The 23,532-nt window shown below is 39.1% G+C and overlaps 1 protein-coding gene across 5 annotated transcripts in view; it reads left to right on the top strand.

Annotated features, from left to right (window-relative positions):
• LOC131541933 (centrosomal protein of 95 kDa-like) overlaps positions 1–23,532 on the top strand; it is a 240,481-nt gene that overhangs the window by 182,147 nt on the left and 34,802 nt on the right. For 2 of the 5 annotated variants that reach the window (XM_058777987.1, XM_058777986.1), the window contains exons 14-15: positions 3,818–3,889; positions 8,930–11,013. The exons of 1 other annotated variant lie outside the window; for it this stretch is intronic. In XM_058777987.1, the coding sequence (XP_058633970.1) occupies positions 3,818–3,889; positions 8,930–9,106 (249 nt within the window). In that variant the 3' untranslated portion in view covers positions 9,107–11,013. Of the gene's footprint in view, positions 1–3,817; positions 3,890–8,929; positions 11,014–23,532 lie in introns of those variants that run through there. 2 more of the 5 variants (XM_058777985.1, XM_058777984.1) reach the window with 1 other exon arrangement.

Here is a 23,532-nt window from a genome sequence, read left to right as displayed (position 1 = left end):
CTGTTGGATCCACTGAAGCCATGTTTTTGAACCCTGTCTTGTCTACAGAAGATTAGACACATTTTCACTGTCTTTTTGACTATCTGAGATGAGCTCTGGCCCAGAGAACCCAGCTGCATCGCTGCATAGAATTGATGTATAGCTTGCTCCTAGAGTAACAGATATTCAAGTTGCATTTCCTGATGAAGTAGCAGACTGTGGTAAATGACAGTGGTTTTCTGAAGTGCCCCTATGCCCATGTGGCTGTATTTAACACCGCAGCATGACGGTTTCTTATGCAATGCCATCTGACACGAGATTTAAAATCTCACACGCTGCCGCTGATGTCATACGCTAATCGGCAGCGTAGCACCACTTGAAGTAGAATATACCTACTCACTGTCTGGTTCAATGCCAATTATTTCCCGAATATTTACGACGCCATTGGATTAGTGCTGTCAATTTCACAGCTCAAACAGGTAAAGTGCGATTTCACCAGCACCGCTTAAAATAGAAATCGTTGTTACGTTTCTTCCTGTTGTTTCAAAGATTAAAGGCACATTCACTTTCCCAAATAGTCTGCAGTAATGTGGTAAACGCTAAAATGTGGGGTTTTAATAATGTTAGCGTTCTGACACTTGGAATTTTAAGATGTAGAATAGTAAGCACCTGTTTGTATTGAATAAACAAAATACAAACGGTTTTGGCATTGGAAGTCTGGAATTTTTTGTTTTGTTTGTTTTGTTTGTTTGCAATGTCCAAAAACAGCTTTTAATGATTTTGTCTTTAATCAGATGAGAACATGGCTATTAAATATACTATTTGTGTAAAATTGATGATTAAGTTAGAGGTTTGTTTATTTTTAGACAGAATTTTGTGGGAAAAAAAGGAAAAGGAACACACACACACACACACACACAGTCTGTTTGGACAATAAAAGAAGTTGATGACAATTATTCAATGGATTTTATTTATAAAAAGAATGCGTTGTCCAGGCACTTGTGCAGTGCCATTTTTATGTCATCCCACATGCACATGACTTGTTCTTGGTCCTCCCTGTGCTACACCATTTAAAAAAAAAAAAAAGCTTCTTTTATATCCAAACAAGATATTTGAATATCTATTTCCAGTTCACCTGCTTACTGTGAACTGTTTCAAAACAGTTTAACATGGATATTCTATAACCTTTTCACTTTTATTTTGCCTCTATCCCAACTTTTTTGGAATGTGTTTCAGTCGTCAAAAACTAAATTTGTTCATATTTACAAAATACATCTACGTTGGTCAGTGTAAACTTTGGAAATCTTTTTTTTTTTTTTACTTTTGTCAATTGAATAAAAGTTAAAGAGAATTAACAAATCACAGATTCTTAATTTTATTGCATTTTACAAAACGTCCCAACTTCTATGGAATTGGGGTTGTACATTATACAATACAGGTGCATCTCAATAAATTGGAATGTCGTGGAAAAGTTCATTTATTTCAGTAATTCAACTCAAATTGTGAAACTTGTGTATTAAATAAATTCTATGCACACAGACTGAAGTAGTTTAAGTCTTTGGTTCTTTTAAATGTGGTGATTTTGGCTCACATTTAACAAAAACCCACCAATTCACTATCTCAACAAATTAGAATACTTCATAAACATTTTTAGTGAATTGTTGGCCTTCTGGAAAGTATGTTCATTTACTGTATATGTACTCAATACTTTGTAAGGGCTCCTTTTGCTTTAATTACTGCCTCACTTCGGCATGGCATGGAGGTGATCAGTTTGTGGCACTGCTGAGGTGGTATGGAAACCCATGTTTCTTTGACAGTGGCCTTTAGCTCATCTGCATTTTTTGGTCTCTTGTTTCTCATTTTCCTCTTGACAATACCCCATAGATTCTCTATGGGGTTCAGGTCTGGTGAGTTTGCTGGCCAGTCAAGCACACCAACACCATGGTCATTTAACCAACTTTTGGCAGTGTGGGCAGGTGCCAAATCCTGCTGGAAAATGAAATCAGCATCTTCAAAAAGCTGGTCAGCAGAAGAAAGCATGAAGTGCTCCAAAATTTCTTGGTAAACGGGTGCAGTGACTTTGGTTTTCAAAAAACACAATGGACCAACACCAGCAGATGACATTGCACCCCAAATCATCACAGACTGTGGAAACTTAACACTGGACTTCAAGCAACTTGGGCTATGAGCTTCTCCACCCTTCCTCCAGACTCTAGGACCTTGGTTTCCAAATGAAATACAAAACTTGCTCTCATCTGAAAAGAGGACTTTGGACCACTGGGTAACAGTCCAGTTCTACTTCTCCTTAGCCCAGGTAAGACGCCTCTGACGTTGTCTGTGGTTCAGGAGTGGCTTAACAAGAGGAATACGACAACTGTAGCCAAATTCCTTGACACGTCTGTGTGTGGTGGCTCTTGATGCCTTGACCCCAGCCTCAGTCCATTCCTTGTGAAGTCCACCCAAATTCTTGAATTGATTTTGCTTGACAATCCTCATAAGGCTGCTTATGATGAGTTCTCTCGGTTGGTTGTGCATCTTTTTCTTCCACACTTTTTCCTTCCACTCAACTTTCTGTTAACATGCTTGGATACAGCACTCATACCCATGATTGAGCCTAGTGAACCAAACTGAGAGACAATTTTGAAGGCTCAGGAAACCTTTGCAGCTGATTGGCATGTCACTATATTCTAATTTGTTGAGAGAGTGAATTGGTGTTTTTTTTTTTTTAAATGTGAGCCAAAATCATCACAATTAAAAGAACCAGTGGGGTACGGTTGAGACAGTGTATCAACTGTACCCGAATTGGTGTCCTATTGCTTCACATGCTCTTTAGTTGTACAGTGTTATGATAATAGGAAAAGTCACATTTACACATGCTACGCAAATTCTGTTAAAAAATTATATGTGTGATATTTCAACTATATTTGCGATATTTCAATGTCTATTATTCATGGACATATTTTCTAACATGAATGTTAAAAGGATTACATAGCATTTTAAGAAATATACGAATTATAATATATTATAAGGTGGTAAAGTGGGTACAGTTGAGACACCCTTTATAGGTTGCTATGTACTGTATACAGTAACAGTCTAATCATAGAAAATAAAATGCACACAGAGGCGGTGTTTGTTTGTGTACTGGTATTACCTACATTATGGGGACCAAATGTCCCCACATGTATAGTAATACCAGTAAATTCACCTTGTGGGAATATTTTTTTAGGTCCCCATGATGAAACAAGCTTATAAATCATACAGAATGACTGAAAAATGTAAAAATGCAGAAAGATTCGAGTGATGCATAGGTTTAGGGTAGGGTTAAATAATATACGGGTATGTATATTGTTATTTTTTTTATGTTTACATTTGTACTGTTTGCCATATATTTTGTAGTGTTAAATATTTGTTCCTGTTTTGCTTAACTGAATCTGAATTAAATAAAGCAAATAAATAAATGTATTTTTAAACTAATTATTTAAAACTGTAATTTTGTAATTTATTACATTTGCAATAAATGGTTAGCCAGCTTTAGAGCATTAAGAATGGGTGTCTCAACTGTACCATGCTACTGTTTCAACTGTACACCATATGGGTACAGTTGAGACAAAAATGAAAGAAATAATGTTTATGAGCTAAGTGTGGAAAATATGAACTACTTTATTATTATTATTATTATCTATTATCAATTTATGATATTTTAGTACACAAGCAAAAGAAATATCATGTGAAAAAAAAAAAATCACCTCATTTCAGCATCTAGTTTTTGTGTAGTGATGAAAAAAGCAGAAAGTGTCTCTACTGTACTCAGTCTACTCTACTTTTTGTCCTGTTGCAGTTTTCTTTATTGGCCGAAACCTTAGCCCATGAAAGGCAGGACATACAAATTCATAAGAAAGCACAGGAAAAGGTGAGTGTGTGCTGACTCCATGTACCATGAATACCCCTTTGTGTAATAATTATATAGCCTATATATGTGTGTGTGTGTGTGTGTGTGTATGTATATTTTAGGGGTGGAACAGTTCTCGGTAAAAAAAAAAAAAAAACAGTTCGGCACGCACTAGAACCGTGGTTTAATTTAAATCTGACAACGCATCTGCAATGTTGTTATAAATAACAACACTTAAAACAAACAGGGTTCGGCTAATGTATGATGAATGTTGATAATGTATAATGAATGATGAATGTTGATGGATGCGCATTCTGGCTTCCTAATACAACAGCAGCGATAGAAAAAAAAAAAAAAAAAAAAAGTGGACAAACCATTCATTCTTGTTCAATGCGAATGACGTACGCTGGAATATGAGCAGTCATTTATTCCATCATCGTGCTGATAGCGCGCGTGCACAGGTGAGACTTGAACAGCACACGTTGATATCGGTTTAAACTAAACCCATCTAAGAGCCAGAGGACGTGAGCTCGCGCGTGCAGTGAAAAGATTTGTGTGTGCGCTCATCCGAAGCAAATATTAAGTTCTCGTGTGTTTGAATGGACAAATTCCTAAAAAAAGAAAATAGTCAAAATGCCCTATTGTGTTTATTTGTGCTGTTGATTGTAGTTAGATAGATTATTCTTATTTTCTTTATTTTTATTTGACAGTATAGTTTTTCTCTAAACATAGCGCACACCGAACCGTACCGAAACGGTGACTCTAAAACTGTGATACAAACTGAACCGTGAGTAAGTTGAACTGTTCCACCCCTAATATATATATAGATATACATACATACACATATATACAGTGAGGAAAATAAGTATTTGAACACCCTGCTATTTTGCAAGTTCTCCCACTTAGAAATCATGGAGGGGTCTGAAATTGTCATCGTAGGTGCATGTCCACTGTGAGAGACATAATCCAGAAAAAAATCCAGAAATCACAATGTATGATTTTTTTTAACTATTTATTTGTATGATACAGCTGCAAATAAGTATTTGAACACCTGTCTATCAGCTAGAATTCTGACCCTCAAAGACCTGTTACCTGTTGCCTTTAAAATGTCCACCTCCACTCCATTTATTATCCTAAATTAGATGCACCTGTTTGAGGTCGTTAGCTGCATAAAGACACCTGTCCACCCCATACAATCAGTAAGAATCCAACTACTAACATGGCCAAGACCAAAGAGCTGTCCAAAGACACTAGAGACAAAATTGTACACCTCCACAAGGCTGGAAAGGGCTACGGGGAAATTGCCAAGCAGCTTGGTGAAAAAAGGTCCACTGTTGGAGCAATCATTAGAAAATGGAAGAAGCTAAACATGACTGTCAATCTCCCTTGGACTGGGGCTCCATGCAAGATCGCACCTCGTGGGGTCTCAATGATCCTAAGAAAGGTGAGAAATCATCCCAGAACTACACGGGAGGAGCTGGTCAATGACCTGAAAAGAGCTGGGACCACCGTTTCCAAGGTTACTGTTGGTAATACACTAAGACGTCATGGTTTGAAATCATGCATGGCACGGAAGGTTCCCCTGCTTAAACCAGCACATGTCCAGGCCCGACTTAAGTTTGCCAATGACCATTTGGATGATCCAGAGGAGTCATGGGAGAAAGTCATGTGGTCAGATGAGACCAAAATAGAACTTTTTGGTCATAATTCCACTAAACGTGTTTGGAGGAAGAAGAATGATGAGTACCATCCCAAGAACACCATCCCTACTGTGAAGCATGGGGTGGTAGCATCATGCTTTGGGGTGTTTTTCTGCACATGGGACAGGGTGACTGCACTGTATTAAGGAGAGGATGACCAGGGCCATGTATTGCGAGATTTTGGGGAACAACCTCCTTCCCTCAGTTAGAGCATTGAAGATGGGTCGAGGCTGGGTCTTCCAACATGACAATGACCCGAAGCACACAGCCAGGATAACCAAGGAGTGGCTCTGTAAGAAGCATATCAAGGTTCTGGCGTGGCCTAGCCAGTCTCCAGACCTAAACCCAATAGAGAATCTTTGGAGGAGCTCAAACTCCGTGTTTCTCAGCGACAGGCCAGAAACCTGACTGATCTAGAGAAGATCTGTGTGGAGGTGGGCCAAAATCCCTCCTGCAATGTGTGCAAACCTGGTGAAAAACTACAGGAAACGTTTGACCTCTGTAATTGCAAACAAAGGCTACTGTACCAAATATTAACATTGATTTTCTCAGGTGTTCAAATACTTATTTGCAGCTGTATCATACAAATAAATAGTTAAAAAATCATACATTGTGATTTCTGGATTTTTTTTTTAGATTATGTCTCTCACAGTGGACATGCACCTACGTTGACAATTTCAGACCCCTCCATGATTTCTAAGTGGGAGAACTTGCAAAATAGCAGGGTGTTCAAATACTTATTTTCCTCACTGTATATATATATATATTATATATATGTGCGTGTGTGCGTCTTTATAATCCTATATATAATATAGCATACTTTATGTATAACTGATATATTTGTAATATGTATGTTTACATAGTGTGTGCAGAATTATTAGGTTGATATTCTGGTCATATTTTTTTTTTCCAAGAACATTTTACCAATTCTAAACCACATCAATCTTAGTAACTACTATAAATTTAGTATTTAATCATTTATAAGTGATATATAATTGCCCATGAAGGCTGAAAGTTAAAAACTCCTTATTTCAGGTGTGCAGACTTATTAGGCAGGTTTTCTTTTACAGATAAAATGAGCCAAATATGAGATTGAACTCAAGAATAAAAGTAAAACAATTATTAAATGCCCATGAGAAGGATGCAATACTAATGCAATAATAGAATTAGCAAAGTTAAGGCATGACGACTGGGCAGCGAAATGCTCATTGGGTCAGCACGGTCAGAAAAAACAGGTGGAGAAGAAAAGACACCTTAACTGCAAATGAATTAGGAATTAATGTCAAGAATTAGGTGAGAAACCATCAGGAACCATTTAGTCTCCAGCACCATCATTTTACAGAACTGCAACCTTCCTGGAGTTTCCAGAAGTGGAATGTGTCAGGTTCTCAGAGACTTTGCTTGGGTAAAAAAATATTTTAAATGACTCACTCAATAAGAATAACATGCTGAAGTGTTGTGAAATACACGAAGACTGATTTTTTTATAGGCTTTATGGACAGATAAGTTGAGAGTGACTCTTGAAGGACCAGCATCACATCCTCTTGTGCCACAGTTTGAAGAATTTATCTTCCAGAATCTGGCAGTAAGTTTTAGGAGCTCATTTTTAATCAATCCTGCAAGACAGACTTTTCAGGATAGGAGATTAACTAAAATGAGCTCCCAAAACTTACTGCCAGATTCTAGAAGATAAATTCTTCAAACAGTGGTACAAGAGGATGTGATGCTGGTCCTTCAAGAGTCACTCACAACTTATCTGTCCATAAATCCTATACAAAATCAGTCTTCATGTATTTCACAACACTTCAGCATATTATTCTTATTAAGTGAGGGCCATTTTAAAGAATTTTTTACCCAAGCAAAGTCTCTGAGAACCTGACACCTTGTAATTCTGGAGACTCCAGGAAGGTTGCAGTTCTGGAAAATGATGGTGCTGGAGACTAAATGGTTCCTGATGGTTTCTCACCTAATTCTTGACATTAATTCCTAATTCTTTTGCAGTTAACGTGTTTTTTCTGACCTTGCTGACCCAATGAGCATTTCGCTGCCCAATGGTCATGCCTTAACTTTGCTAATTATATTATTGCATTAGTATTGCATCCTTCTCATGGGCATTTAATAATTTTTTTTAACTTTTATTCTTGAGTTCAATCTTGTAACTCCTCCCCTTCTCTTTTAAAGGAAGAGCCGCTAAAAAATATTTTGAGAGAGGGGCCCACCAACCTTTCTTAATATGAGTACCTTAAATAAAGAATATCGTGTTGACACAATGTCCAAATAAACACACAGAACGAGATTTAACAAATTATTATTGTATGGTAGAAGTTGGCATAAACCAATCACAGCAAAAACAACAAGGAAATCAGCAGTCTCAGTGACTTTGTGAAATGTAAGTATTTGAGCTTGCAAGCATACAAACAGGAGTGAAACTCTGGATGGAAGATAAACCTATAACATTGTCCAATGATGAACATGAATGTCAATGAATGTCTGTAGTACTTATCGTTGAAGACATGGTAGATGAGATATTGATGATGTCGAAGAAGATGATGATGATGACTAAGTTCAATGTGCATCCCTCGGTCCACCCAACAATCTCCACCATGTACTCCCAAAACCACCCCAGTCCCCGAGTGAGGAACTCCAAACTGACCACGACAGCAGCAGGAATCCCATCCTAGGAATGTCTCCCAGGTTCAGACAGCGCGGCCATCAGTGGCAAGAAAAACCACCGATACAAAAGAGTCCCTCTAGAACGCAAACACAAACTGAGAGCCAGCATGCCAACAAACACATTCATCAATGAGAATGACCAAACAAAAGCAAAATAACACGAATAAACTAACCAGATAAACACTTACATTGATTGAGCTTAAAACACATCGGGACTCTAAACATTGAAGGTAGCATGAGAAGCCATGCTTCCTCCTAACCAAACAATGCCTCTCTCTCAACTACTACACCTGGGCTTAATATGGAGGAGGGGAGCGGGTTAGAGCCCCTAGAAGGCTGTAGTAGAACTGCACCCTAAATAAATCCATAGTATCAGCACTATGGGCTGTAACAATCTCTTTTTTGGCTCATTTTATCTGTAAAGGAAAACCTGCCTAATAATTCTGCACACCTAAAATAAGAAGTTTCTGACTATCAGCCTTTATGAACAATTATATATCACTTATAAATTATTAAATACAAAATCAATAGTAGTTATTAAGATTGATGTGGCTTGGAATTGGTAAAATGTTCTTGGAAAAAATATGACCAGAATATCAACTTGCCTAATAATTCTGCACACACTGTAAATCAGTATTTTTTTTTCCCCTCTTAAATAATTTGTTCTAAAAGTATGCATTTCTAACAGGCTCTGCAGAATATGAAAAGAGAGTTAAGAAATAAGATGGAGAAAGAGATTGGCGAGCTGCAGAAGGTCATCATTCAGAATGACGAAAATAATTATTTCAGAGACTTGGATGTGGAACGCTTACAGAAGCGTGTACAGATGGCATCTTTCCAGTACCCCACCAGCTGTCTGCAGTAATCACTAGCCAATTAAGCTGTGATTGATACTGATCTATAATACTTCTTTTACATACATTAATCTTTAGGTAGATTACCTTGAAAATAAATAGATGAAATTTAATGTGTGAACAGCTTGAGATATACTTGCATAGTTCTTGTGAAACATTAACATTACTGTAATATTGTGTGTGTGTGTGTGTGTGTGTGTTTAAACAACACTTAATGTTGCAACCGAAATGCTGCCATCAAATCAATAGTAGACTGTTTAAAAGCAATTGTTCCCAGAAGTTGATCTTGTATCATGTTTCACCAGTTTATGGTGGAAAGTTTCTGGACTTCAGTTTGTTCTATAGGACAGCATGTACAATTACGTTTCCCTTTGATGAACTTTTAAATGAGACTTCCATTCTCCTTGATCTTATTTCTGTAATGATTTCCCACAACAACAACTAACATCACTAATCATGATTGTATTTTGGTTTTGAAACACTGGATGGTTCTATGTTAAATGTCATAACACTTAAATTCATGCCATGACTGTTTATTAAATTTCTCATTTTATGAATTAGGTGTTTTTATAAACAAAATTAATTTACATATATACACATATATAATATACACACATCTTTGATTTAAGGGAAAATATTAGCCCAAAAGGAGATATTTATAATTATTTATGTTAAATAAAAAGTATTTGATGAATAAGGTATGATTTGGGCATTCTTGACAGAATTTATATTAGACATCACGCCAACATTTGTCCAGAAATTGTTTAGTGTGACTGTCTGTAGATCAGGGGTCTCCAACCCTGCTCCTGGAAAGCTAACGCAGGGCTCCAAATTGCGACTAAATATTTGCCCATTTTGCATTTGCGACCAAAAATATTAATTTGCGAGTGAAGTTTTTGCTGAGGTCGCCAAATGGCGACTATGTTATGACTTGATTTTTTTTCCTGATTGTTTTGCGATCACATTTTTATGTCCACGTATTAAACTGAGACGATGCGCATCAAAGTTTTAATGGAAAAAAGGAGTTTCAAACAGTCCTCATCTCTACCAAAATGCTTGCTAAACGCAGCTCAGTCATGCAGCGCGAGAGATCAAAATGACGGAGACGTGCAAAGTTAAAGTGCAGAAAAGCAGTGTCTATTTCATGCACAACTTGAACAAACTTCAACAGGTAAAGCTGTCAGCTGTGTGGATATTGGCAATATCGTTAACAATTCTCGTTTATAATCATTACTAATATGCAGGGGCATAGGCGTAAATCCGGGGGGTACGGGGGGGACAGGACCCCCCCTATCTGAGGCTTGTCCCCCCTAAAAATATCTTTACAAGCGACTCTGTGTATTGAAAATAATATAATGGACATATACTTAAAATAATTGTGTGATTAGTAAAACAAAATAAACGCAAAAAAAACGTTTTAAGTTCAGAAATGTTTAGATTCCCCCCCTCCCTTTCCTCACAGTGGTTTGGTCCACTGCCTGCTTTCCTTCTTTACAGATGCACACACGAGTCCGGTGAGAGAGAGCAAGTTGGTTATGTGTAAGTAGGCTGTCAAGGCTATTTTATTCTCTTTAAACATCGGGTGAAATGATTATTTCTCTTTAATACAGATGATCATTAATAAATTAGTCATGACAAAAAAAAAATGACATCTGATGTATTTTCTATGACCGATTATAAGGTTAACAAGCTTAATACTGTAGCTTGTCACCCACTACAACTAACACGGCGATAAGCCTGTGTGTGAACTGATAGTAGGCTAATATTGTAGACCTACGTGTTGGGTTTCGTTCAATATGATGTCAAGTGGCAGATCAGTGGGTTTAATGCGGTTGAATTAATGCGAAAGAGACATACTAGGTTTCAGACGAAAATAATAATTATAAGCCGCTTTTCCACTATCGGGCGAGCGGTCAGGTGCGGTTCCAGTTGTTTTTCCACGTGAGCCTGGTACGGCGCGGCACGATTACAAACCGTTCTCGGCCCGGAGTTCTCGGCAGGGTTAGACAACCGTGCTGAACCGTGCTGTACAGCCGCTTTTCCACTATCGGGCCGAACGGTTCTCTTTGCTTAACCGTTCCGTTCCGGGCCAGTCAGCACGGATACGGTTTCGTTTTCCACTGCGGGGCTGATAACGGATCTCTGTGGAATGCATCAGTCGTTGCCGTGGTAACACAAGTGTTTACATATGATATGAGGTGTAAATAACCACCGCGTTATGGAGGATGATTTCTTCAGATTTTATTACTAATTTGTGTTTACATTGCTCAAAATAGCGCGCTTAGCAAGCTACGGAAAAACTAGCAGCCAGGCAACAGTGACAGATCCTGAGTGTCGACGTCATGCACACGCACTCTACCAGCACGGTTCAGTACGGTTCTAACCGTGCCGAGAATTCCGGGCCGAGAACGGTTTGTAATCGTGCCGCGCCGTACCAGGCTCACGTGGAAAAACAACTGGAACCATACCTGACCAAAACCGTTCGGCCCGATATGACCGCGTGGTGAACCATGAACTCATATTTAAACACGGTCTCCATGCTATGTGCATGCTGTTTACACATATCTATCCTTACAAGTACAATTTTGGCTGTATTATTTGTGTGCCCTTCAAAAATTGCTCTTGAGAAATTTTACGTTTATTGTCCCCCCCTACTGTCAGATGAAATTTACGCCCCTGTGCAGGGGTGCACATAACTGGTTCGCAGGTCCGCATACGCGACCAAAATTAAAAATGCGCTGTGTAACGTTAAATAAGTTCTGACAGCGCATTTGCGTATCGACATGGTTGACAGCTGTTAATGCACAATTACCATTTTAGATCGACAAACTGTACTGTATAAGATTTCTATCCAAACTGAAAGCACAATCTAGGCTACCGCTACCGTTTTCAAAGCAAAACTGACATTTCATTCACTGACACTCTTCAGTCAGCAGCGCTAAACCCGGAAGCGCATAATATTTACTTGCCGGCAACCCACCAAAATAAAAGCTTGCTGATTTTATGTTTGAAAATGATGAAAATTAAAATTAAAATAATGATAAAAATAAAAATAAGAAAAAAAAGTGCAAAGAATTCAATAATTAAACAACACTGCGTCGTTAGCGTTGGTATTGTATCAGACACTTGCACATAACATTATATGAAAATCAAGCTCAAATGGAGTTAACAGTGTTTTTGACAAGAGAATGACGGAGATGGAGTGTTTTGTCTGTCATTAGAACGAGTGCATTGCATTATATGCTTTCATCAACTTTTACAGGTTATATAACTTTGATTGTAGCTATATGGGCGCTTAGTTTTTTCTTGTTGTTTAATACACTTGGCCAAAATCTCAAATTAAGCGCTTATGCACAGGATATTTAAAACGTAGATACACAAGTATATAGACGGCAAATAACTAATTCTTCTTCACTCTTCAAACACACAAAAACATTATCCTTTAAAGAAATAGTGTTTGAGTAAAGAAAACGCTGTACTATTCAAACATCAATTATTTATTTACCCTTGCATTACGAAAAAGCAGAGATCTGTCTCCAGGCTGTGCGCGGCGCGTCAATCTGAACGGAGGCGGGGTGAAGTTACGAGGTCTAGCTGAGAGCTTGATGATGCAATGGCGTTACGAAGTTTTACTGACAAGTTATTTTAGTGCTTATCATTGGTTTACTATTTTCAAAACTCTCTGATTTAAAATAATAAAAACGAATTATAATCGACTCAAGTTTGGATAATTTTTCACAGCACCTGACTGGGCTAGGGTATGGCAACTGCCATACTCTGCCATACGCAAACGCCGCCCCAGAAGTGAACCCATTATATCTTTCTCTATTATAGTATGAAATGAATGTGAATTAATATTAAAAGGTAGGCTATTTTATAAGAGAGCCTACACTTATTGAAATGTCTCATGTAATCGCTCATTCTGTGTCAAACTGGAAATCTTGTAAAGCTTGTAAACAATGCCACGTTACAATACCTAACCACTCGCCATCCATAAGCTCATCAGTCAGCTAGAATAATAATTATAAAGAGGAGCATTTTGCTATATTTATTCGCTCTTGCATATTAATATTTTTACTTAACCTGTTGTCTACATGATAAAAAATGCAAAAACCGACTGGATGTGTGAGAGATTTGACAACATTTCTATAGGATGCATTGAGGAGGAGCCCAAACTAACACTGTAAAAAGCGATCAGTTGACTTTTCTTTAAAAAAATTGAGGAAACCCAGGGCTTGCAAAATCGTGGAGCTATTGTGTTTTCCAGTTGGGCTACCAAAATGTGTCACTGCCCTGCCCAGTGGGCTAACTTAAATACCGTGGGTCCTTAAAAACCTCTCAATTTACTTATTTAAAACTTTTTATGACCGTAAATTTTATACATGTGTTACGTCCTGAGACGTATTTTGTTTGATTTGTTCTGTGTTTTGTGGTATGTATGCTTTTGTTGTTGTTCTCTTTTTTCATGTCTACTGCTGTCACTGTCGTGGAGGTGATTGGATACACCTGTTGCTGGTTACCCATTCAACTCGGCTCCACTGATTGGCTGCACTCAGGAGGAAGCAGCATAAAGCCAGCACTGTCTCAGAGCAAAAAGAGAGCGAGAGAGGGATGCAGTTTGTAACCTGTCACACGGACTTCTTTTCTCTGGCTCCAGCTAACTTTGTTTTGTTGTTGAGTGCTAACCATTGGTGCTACTGTGAATTCAGTTGTAGATTTGTACATTTGTTTAGGGTTCAAGGGTTTTGTAAGGAAACTTGTAGGGAGGTGGGTGCCTTTTTCTTTAATTGCTTTTCTCCTGGTTATCTGGGTAGTCAAGGAGTTAGGGAAGTTCGATTTTGTTATTCATTTGTTTTTGGTTTATGTATAGGTAAGTTATGTTTAAAATTGAGTTAGAAATCTTTTGTTTGTTATGTTGGCCTTTGCCCCCTCCTGAAGCTAATGTTTCCTTTTATCTTTTTCTTATGATTTAATAAAAAACAATAACAAGTTATTTTGTTTGGAGTTGTTATTGGGGTTGGAGACAAGAGGTCCCTGTGCTTTCTCTCTCCAAAGTTTGTTACTGCTATGCCCATTACCTCTAGACACAAAAAGGGCTAGCACGTAACACATGTTAAATGGTATAAGAAAAGTCTTAATTATAATTTCAAGAGGTCTTACAGTTGGGGATGGAAAGACAAGAACCTCGATACAGCTGGATTAAACTTCAAAAGGCAATGATGTCATTGAATAAATATGAGTTTTGGTGTAGGGAATATTAACAAGTCCCTCCCATTTGGAGCTGGCTCCAACCTGCGTTTATACCTATCTCGGAGAAGCCGCTATATTTTCTCCTAAAGCGCCAACTTAATGCATAATTAAAGAAATACATTAAGTGAACTTGACAATTCTGAGTTACACTGACAAATAACAGTTTGAAAATGTGTTGTTCACTTTTTATTTTAAGTTGGACCAACTTAAATTTATTAAATTGCAATTACTTAAGTTCTTATGGTCCATGATATTGGTACAGATTCTGTGTAATAAACAATTCTTTGTGACTGTATATTTCAAGTTGGAAAAGACGTTTAGTTCCCACTTTAAGTGAACCTTAGTTCCCAGGTTATCTACAAGATGGATTAAAATGCTGATAAAGTCCAGAAAAGAGTAGACAAACACATGACTATATGATTGAAATGTCAAAATGTTAAAAAACAAATAAATAAAACACGTTTATTCTGTGGCACCTAAAAAAATAATTTGGCGCCTAAGTTTTTTCTTATAAGTGCCAATGGCTCCTTACTCAATTTTTTTGTCTAGAGCCCTGTAACGTTCGGCAGATTTCAGCTCCAACCCCAGTCAAACACACCTGAACCATCTAATCAAGGTGTTCAGGATTACTTGATAATTGCAGGCAGGTATGTTGGAGCAGGGTTGTAACTGAAATCTGCAGGATGGTAGCTATCCAGGAATAGGGTTGGAGATACATGCTGTAGACAATAGTAGGATTTTACTCTCTTGGCCATAGAATAATAATCATCTAACACCTTTTTAAGAGCATGTAGCAGTAATCGGCATGATTAGAGACTCATTAGGATTTTAGGGTTTCAGGTTAGGGGATCAGGGTTTGTTCTGAGCATAAACATCATCACGTGCTTACAAAAGTGCACTAAATAAACTAAACACTTAACATATCCTAACACTCATGTACACACAAACATGCAGATTAGCATTTGTAAGAAAGCTGAAGCAGAATAAAGAAATCATAATCCTTTTGAATTTCATGCTATTACAGTAACAACTGTAAAACTATGTACTGTGTAGTAATTTATCACTCTCTAGGCCAACTGGGCACCTTCATAGAAGGAGCTGAATGTGCTGCTGTCCTCATTCTCTGAGGATGGCAACCCACTTGTTGTCTTTGGTGACTTCAACATTCATTTGGAGGAGCCTTACACTGCAGCTTCCACTGTTTTAAAGTCTCATTTGATATGAAATGGCTTACCACCACAGGTATTCTGTAAAGGCCAGATTATGCTCCACTTCAAATTCTTATCTAGACAACATCTGTCCTCTCTCTTCCAAGACAGCTCATGCTACCCTCCCCTAACCCCTGGTTATCCGGTGTTTTTTTTTAGAAGAACTTAGGGCAGCGGAAAATGAGCAAATCAAAAGGTCCATCTGACCTGAGTATGTATCAGTCTCTGATTTGATCTTTTCTGTGTTAAGTCCACACTGCCAAATATTCATATTTCCACAACAACATCAACAGCGCTTCAGACGCACACAATCTCTTCAAAACATTTAGGGTAACGTAACAATTAAGCTCACCAAAATCTACATTGAGACATTTTTATTGCACAAGAAATCAGTTTCAGTACAAGTTATATTAAAATAAAATATTAATCTCTTACACAATAATATTTTATTTTATTTTAAACGACAAAAGCATTTCAGTTAAGATGTACATCATTAAATGCAAAAAGTCTGGCTGTGCTTAATGGGTACAATTTTGTACCCTTTAATCACACACCTGTTCCCAATAAGCTCACATCATGTTTTATTAAAAACTCTTGTTTATTTTAAGCAACCTTTTTAAAGAATAATTGAAAAATGTTTCATTTGAATGTACAAAGTCAATCACAAAAAAAAAAACAGAACACAAAAATCAAGCAACAAGGCACTCAATTTGATCACTTGTATATTCGTAGTGTCATTCAAAAGTGTCAGTCAAACTTATTGCAACATCTAGACTAGTCCACGTTCAGCTAAGTAAACACATATTCAAAAATGTAATAACAAAACAAACCAATAAAATATTTAATTCATGGGGATGAACACAGAAACTAGCCTCATTATGAAGCCTCTTATTAAATGGATGCCAACAGAAGGAATTTAAAGTCTGGTGTGTGATCCTCAGTCATTTAGTGCAGTGGTTCCCAACCTTTTTCATGGGCCCCCTACGTACACACATGGTAATCTGAGCCCCGCCCTCCATATTATATTTATACACGCCCATATATATATATATATATATATATATATGCAATAATAATAATATTAATTTTAAGATTTAAGTGAAGTGACATATGGCCAAGTATGGTGACCCATACTCGGAATTTGTGCTCTGCATTTAACCCATCCAACGTGCACACACACAGCACACCCGGATCAGTGGGCAGCTGCGGTATAGTCTGGTGCCTTGATTTTCAAATCTTAAATTATTTGCCATAGATCGTGTTACCTGTTGCTCAGGCAAAATTTCCCAATCAATTCTGTATTCTTATCAACAATAAGAAGCATTGCTGAATTATACTGTACTAATACTCGCGGGACGAGTTGTTAATAAGGTATAAATTATACAATTTTGATTAATATCAATTAATCAGATCAAAACCGAATTTCTACGATTTGGTTCCCTAAAGCTAAAATTTATAAAATGAAGGATAAAACCTTACAAATTCTTACAAAGCCATGAATCCAAGACATCTCTTGTTTAATATGTATTTCCCAGGGCACATTATACAACGTACATTTACGCCATCACATTAATAATGCAAAGGAGAGCAAGTAGAAAATACAACATTACTTTAATAATAATAATAATAATAATAATAGTAGCGGGAAAAAAAATCACGTGGAGGGTCATAATGCACAGCCAGCACCAAACGGACAGAATGGCAAAGCTAACTGAATTATGACTGCATTATGTTCTGCAACATCTAGACAGACCAGGGACTTATGTGAGGATCCTGTTTGTGGACTTCAGCTCAGCTTTTAACACTATCATTCCAAACCTCCTCCTGCCCAAAACTAACTCAGCTCTACGTGGCCACCTCCGTCTGTCAGTGGATCACCAGCTTCCTGACAGACAGGCAGCAGATAGTGAGGCTGGGAAAATTCTCATCCAGCACCCGTACGATCAGCACTGGAGCTCCTCAGGGCTGCGTTCTCTCCCCACTGCTATTCTCCCTCTACACCAACGACTGCACATCTAAAGACCCCTCTGTCAAGCTCCTGAAGTTCGCAGACGACACCACACTGATCGACCTCATTCAGGACGGTGGCGAGTCTGCTTACAGACTGGAGGTTGAGCAGCTGGCTGTCTGGAGCAGTCTTAACAACCTGGAGCTCAACACGCTCAAAACAGTGGAGATGATCGTGGACTTCAGGAGAAACCCCCCTGCTCTCCCCCCACTCACCATCATGGACAGCACTGTAATGACAGTGGAGTCATTCAGGTTCCTGTGCACCACCATCTCTCAGGACCTGAAGTGGGACATTCACATAGACTCCATTGTTAAAAAGGCCCAGCAGAGGCTGTACTTCCTTCGCCAGCTGAGGAAGTTCAACCTGCCACAGGAGCTGCTGAAACAGTTCTACTCTGCCATCATTGAATCCATCCTCTGTACTTCAATAACTCTCTGGTTCAGCTCAGCTACCAAATCTGACCTCAGAAGAATACAGAGGGTAGTCCGGACTGCTGAGCGAATCATTGGTACAACCCTCCCCACTCTCCAAGAACTGTGCTCATCCAGAGTGAGCAAAAGGGCTGGCAAAATCACTCTGGACCCCTCACATCCAGCACACTCCCTCTTTGAACTGTTGTCTGCTACAGAGCTCTGAGCACCAGAACGACCAGGCACAGGAACAGTTTCTTCCCTCAAGTAATCCATCTCATGAACACTTGACAATAATTGTGGAACACACACTATTTTTACACTTATTTATCTAACACACATACTTAGTCTACATTTTAATTTGCACATAATATACATGTACATACAAAACTGTCTATTGTAATATACCTGTACATACAATTGTCAATTTGTATATTGTTATTCCGTATTTACTTGTTCTATTTTTAATTCTTCTTTTTATTATCTGTGTTTTTGTTCTGTCACTGTCATTCTGTTGCACTGTGGAAGCTTCTGTCACGAAAACAAATTCCTCTTATGTTTAAACATACCTGGCAATAAAGCTCATTCTGATTCCGATTATAACTGCCACAATTTAGAATTAAACAAACTTATTTGTGATGACCCGAGCTGACCAAACAGTTAATTGTGAAATGTTTGCGCTTTGTAGAGTACAGTATCGGTTTTCATAGTATCTAATTTGTAAAATATTACGTTAGTTAGTGTGTAATGTTGCTGTTTGAGCATAAACAATATCTGCAAAGTTGCAGCGCTGAAAGTTCAATGCAAACAGAGATATCGTCTTTTAAAATTCTGGAAGTTTAATGCCTACAAAAACGGCTGGTAAGGGACTACAACGAACTACTTCCCGGGTCTGATACGTCACTGACCCAGATAAACCCCGCCCTCTGGAACATGTAAGGAAGGGGGCGGGGCCATGCTGCGCTGCTTTAGAGAAGAGGAGGAGAAAACTAGGGGTGCACATAAAAATCTATTCATATATGTATCGCGATTCTGTCTTCTATCGATTCTAATGGATTCACAAGTTTCAAAATTAATGTTCTAAAACAGCGGTTCTTAATACTGTTCCTCGCGTCACCCTGCTCTGCATCTCTCTCTCTCTCTCTCTCTCTCATTCAGATCGTCAGTTCAGCTCCAACAAACTGTTCCAATTATACATTTTCACAGCAATGAGAAGCGTTATACATGCGTGTGCGGTTGCCTTACTGTATTAAAGCTTTAATCAGAATAAACCATATATTAAAAGCTAACATAAGCAGTAGCATAATAACAGCATATCTAAACGTATGAGACAACAAACAAACAAACATACCATTAAGAGCCGTGCTTGCACAGGTTCTGCGCGATCCTCTTCACTAATATCCTCTGCGTCTCAATCGGGCTCAAATTGATAAGCAATATAGACATTTATATATTGTTATAAATCATTGTTTACAATACAACCGGAGCACATGCCGCTGAGCTGAGGGGATTTTTAGACACGCTCGGCGGTTTAGTGAATCACAACACACTGAGCCAGCTAACCAATCAGAGCCCATCACGTATTTCTGAGGGAGGGGCTTCATAAAAACAGGAAGTAATCAAGGCGTTTTGTCAGAGAAGGGACAGAGCGGTGTGGAATAAAGGTAAATTATATGAAAAATAATGCGTTTTTAAAAAAATTAAGCATGAACACATGTTAGACTGCACCCCATAAACACAATCAAGCTTAGAAAAAAAACAGTAAACCACCCCTTTAAGTATTTAACAATTATTTATTTTCCGCTGTTGTCACCGGAAAAAACTTTTACCCTGCAAGCGCCAATCCGGAAGCCAGAAACGCGGAAGTGTGAAAAAGGCTAATTATTTTCAACCAGGTATTGTCTTTCCTTTCACAGAATAAACAGCTGGATGGTTGTGAAGGGGGGAATTCCAAGATGTCGGAGTGTACTGCGGTCAAGCCAGCCGGGGGGTTCAGAAAAGCAAGGTCAAGCCAGCCGCGATTGAAATTAGTGCGTGCACGTATATTGCTATGCTTACGGTAAATGAAGGAACAACACAGAGAGAACGCGCTTTCAGAGCGCTTTTCATCTAGACGCCCAGAATTTAGATTTAACATAACAAGATGACATTTCTCGAGATTTTTTTGTACTTCTGCTTAAATATCCATGTTATATTATCTTTGATGGGTGTTACTATATTTTTCCACCTTTCAAATCATTGCAGGATTCGTAGAAAACGAGATGTGGGTCATTATTCGATTTAGAGGGGTAAAAAGACCCCATTTATAATAAGTAAAAAAAAAATAATAGTCAGTACTTATCGGGGACGTCCCATACTACAGTCATGGCCAAAAGTATCGGCACCCTTGCAATTAGGTCAGAAAAGGCAACACTTCTCTCAGAAAATTGTTCCAATTGCAAATGTTTTCGTATTCACATGCTTATTGTTTTTGTTTGCACTGCAACAACACACACACAAAAAAAAAAAAACAGAGAAAAAAAGTCAAACTTGATAAAAATTTCACACAGAACTCAAAAATGGACTGGACAAAATTATTGGCACCTTGTCAAAATTGTAAGAAATAATTGCTTTTCAAGCATGTGATGCTCCTATAATTTGTATTTAGACACACCTGTGGCAAGTAACAGGTGTGGGTAATATAGTAATCACACTTGCAACCAGTTAAAATGGAGAAAAGTTGACTCAACCTTTGTGTTGTGTTACACTGAGCATAAAGAGTTGTCTGTGGATTTGAGAGAAAAAATTGTGGAAAAACATGGACAGTCTCAAGGATCAGGAGATAAAGCAGCCCTCAAAACAGCAAGAGCCAATCTGTCCCGCAGCATCAAAAATGCAAAACGGTCATATGCTCAAAAAATCAACAATCACTTCACAGACAGCAGAGACACACGGAGTCTGTGGCAAGCCATTCAGACCATCGCAGACTACAAGCCCCCGCCACAGGCCTGTGATGATGACACATCCCTCCCAGATACACTCAACCACTTTTATTCACGGTTTGAAATGCAGAATGACACACCTGCACAAAAACTGCCCACACCTCCCAACGACCAGGCACTCTGTCTGTCTACAGCCAACGTAAGGAAGACCCTATCTAGGATCAACCCACGCAAGGTTGCGGGTCCCGACAACATACCTGGCCGTGTACTGAAAGACTTTGCTGAACAGCTGACAGATGTCCTAACAGATATCTTCAACACCTCACTGAGCCAGGCAGTCGTCCCCACATGTCTCAAATCCACAACAATCATACCGGTACCAAAGAAATCACCTGTGTCCTGTCTAAATGACTACCGTCCCATAGCACTGACTCCAATCATGATGAAGTGCTTTGAGAGGTTAGTCATGCACAACATCAAAACCAACCTCCCCAACACACTCGATCCGCTCCAGTTTGCATACCGTCCAAACCGCTCTACAGACGATGCAATTTCCTCCATCCTCCACCTGGCTCTTACCCACCTAGAAAACAAAGACTCTTATGTTAGAATGCTGTTCATTGACTTCAGCTCAGCATTCAACACAATAATCCCACAACAGCTCATCAACAAACTAAACCTGCTGGGCCTTAACAATTCCCTCTGTAATTGGATTCTGGACTTTCTAACCGGAAGACCTCAGTCAGTCCGTGTCGGCCACAACACCTCGAGCACTACCACACTGAGCACAGGTGCCCAGTGAACACAGCTGCTCAGCCCGCTGCTCTTCACATGCTGACCCACGACTGCACTGCCAAGTCCAGCTCCAACCACATCATCAAGTTCGCTGATGACACAACAATGGTAGGTCTCATCAGCAACAACGATGAAACGCACTACAGAGAGGAAGTGGCACAGCTGGCTGAATGGTGTGGCACTAACAACCTGTCCCTCAATGTGAGTAAGACAAAGGAGGTTGTGATGGACTTCAGAAGAAACTCCGTGATCACCCCCACTGACCATCGACAGCTCGCCTGTGGAGAGAGTCAGCAGCACTAAATTCCTGGGGTGCACATCACAGAGGATCTCACCTGGACCACCAACACCATGTCACTCTCCAAGAAGGCACAACAGCGCCTACACTTTCTCCGCTGGCTGAAAAGAGCAAGTCTCCCTCCACCCATCCTCACCACTTTCTACAGGGGCACCATTGAGAGTGTGCTGACCAGCTGCATCACTGTCTGGTACGGGAACTGTACAGCAGCAGACTGCAAGACCCTCCAGCGGACAGTGAACACAGCTGCAAGGATCATCGGTGCCCCTCTCCCCTCCATCCTGGACATTTTCCTCACACGATGCTCCAGCAAAGCCAACAGTATCGTGAAGGACTCACACACCCTCCCACAGTCTCTTCCAGCTTCTACCATCAGGAAGACGGTGCGGAGCATCAGAGCCCGCTCTGCCAGACTGCTCAACAGCTTTTTCCCCAGGCTGTGAGAGTCCTGAACTCAAATCACCCGCCTCTCTGAACCCCCATACAAACCCCTACCTCCTGAAACATGGACCATCTGAAACTTATGGAACTTTTTTTTTTTTTTTTGTGCAATCGAAGTGTGCTACACGCAGGTGAGTGGGCCTGTACAAACCACCTGTAGTAGCACACTCTCCTCCTCTATGCGCACTAGTCACTTTCCACACACACTGCTGTGTGTATACAAATCCCACAAAAAGACTCCACTACAAATCATCCTGCACTGTTCCCCAGCCAGCTGCTGACTCACTATGTTTCTCTTCGCACATGTACAGTATTTATCTGAAGCACTCGTATAGTTTGTATAGTTTGTATTTTTTAGTTTATGTATAGGTAAAAAAAAATTTTTTATATATAGTATATTTATAGTCAAAATCTATCAGTAGGATAGTTGTGTATAGGTTTATATTGTTTTACTTCATTGCTGTATGCCTGTATTTATGTAGCACCGTGGTCCTGTGAGGCACGACATTTCGTTCCACTGTATGCCCCCGCGTGTAGCGGAATGACAATAAACCTCAACTTGACTTGACTTGACTTGAAGGTTACAAGTCCATCTCCAGAGATCTTAATGTTCCCGTGTCCACTGTGCGCAATATCATCAAGAGGTTTACAGCCTATGGCACATGGGACGTACCATATAAGAACTGGCTATTGGTTTTTTCTAATTATTATAAATGAGGTCTTTGTAGGCCTCTGAAGTCAAGTCAAGTCACCTTTATTTATATAGCGCTTTTAACAATACAGATTGTGTCAAAGCAACTTTCCAATATCAAAATAGGAAAATAGTGTGTCAATAATGTAAAATGACAAGATTAAACACAATTTTCAGTTAAAGGAATTTCATTATTGAATTCAGTGATGTCATCGTCCAGCTCCGTTCAGTTTAAATAGTATCTGTGCAATCAAGTCGACGATATCGCTGGAAATTAAGTGTCCCCAACTAAGCAAGCCAGAGGCGACAGTGGCGAGGAATCAAAACTCCCATCGGTGACAGAATGGAGAAACAAACCTTGGGAGAAACCAGGCTCAGTCGGGGAGCAAGTTCTCCTCTGGCCAGACGAAAC

This window comes from Onychostoma macrolepis, chromosome 06 (assembly GCF_012432095.1).
Source record: "Onychostoma macrolepis isolate SWU-2019 chromosome 06, ASM1243209v1, whole genome shotgun sequence".
Classification (NCBI taxonomy): Eukaryota; Metazoa; Chordata; class Actinopteri; order Cypriniformes; family Cyprinidae; genus Onychostoma; species Onychostoma macrolepis.
The sequence above is the reverse complement of the archived record's forward strand: the minus strand, read 5'-3'. Positions and strand labels throughout refer to the sequence as shown.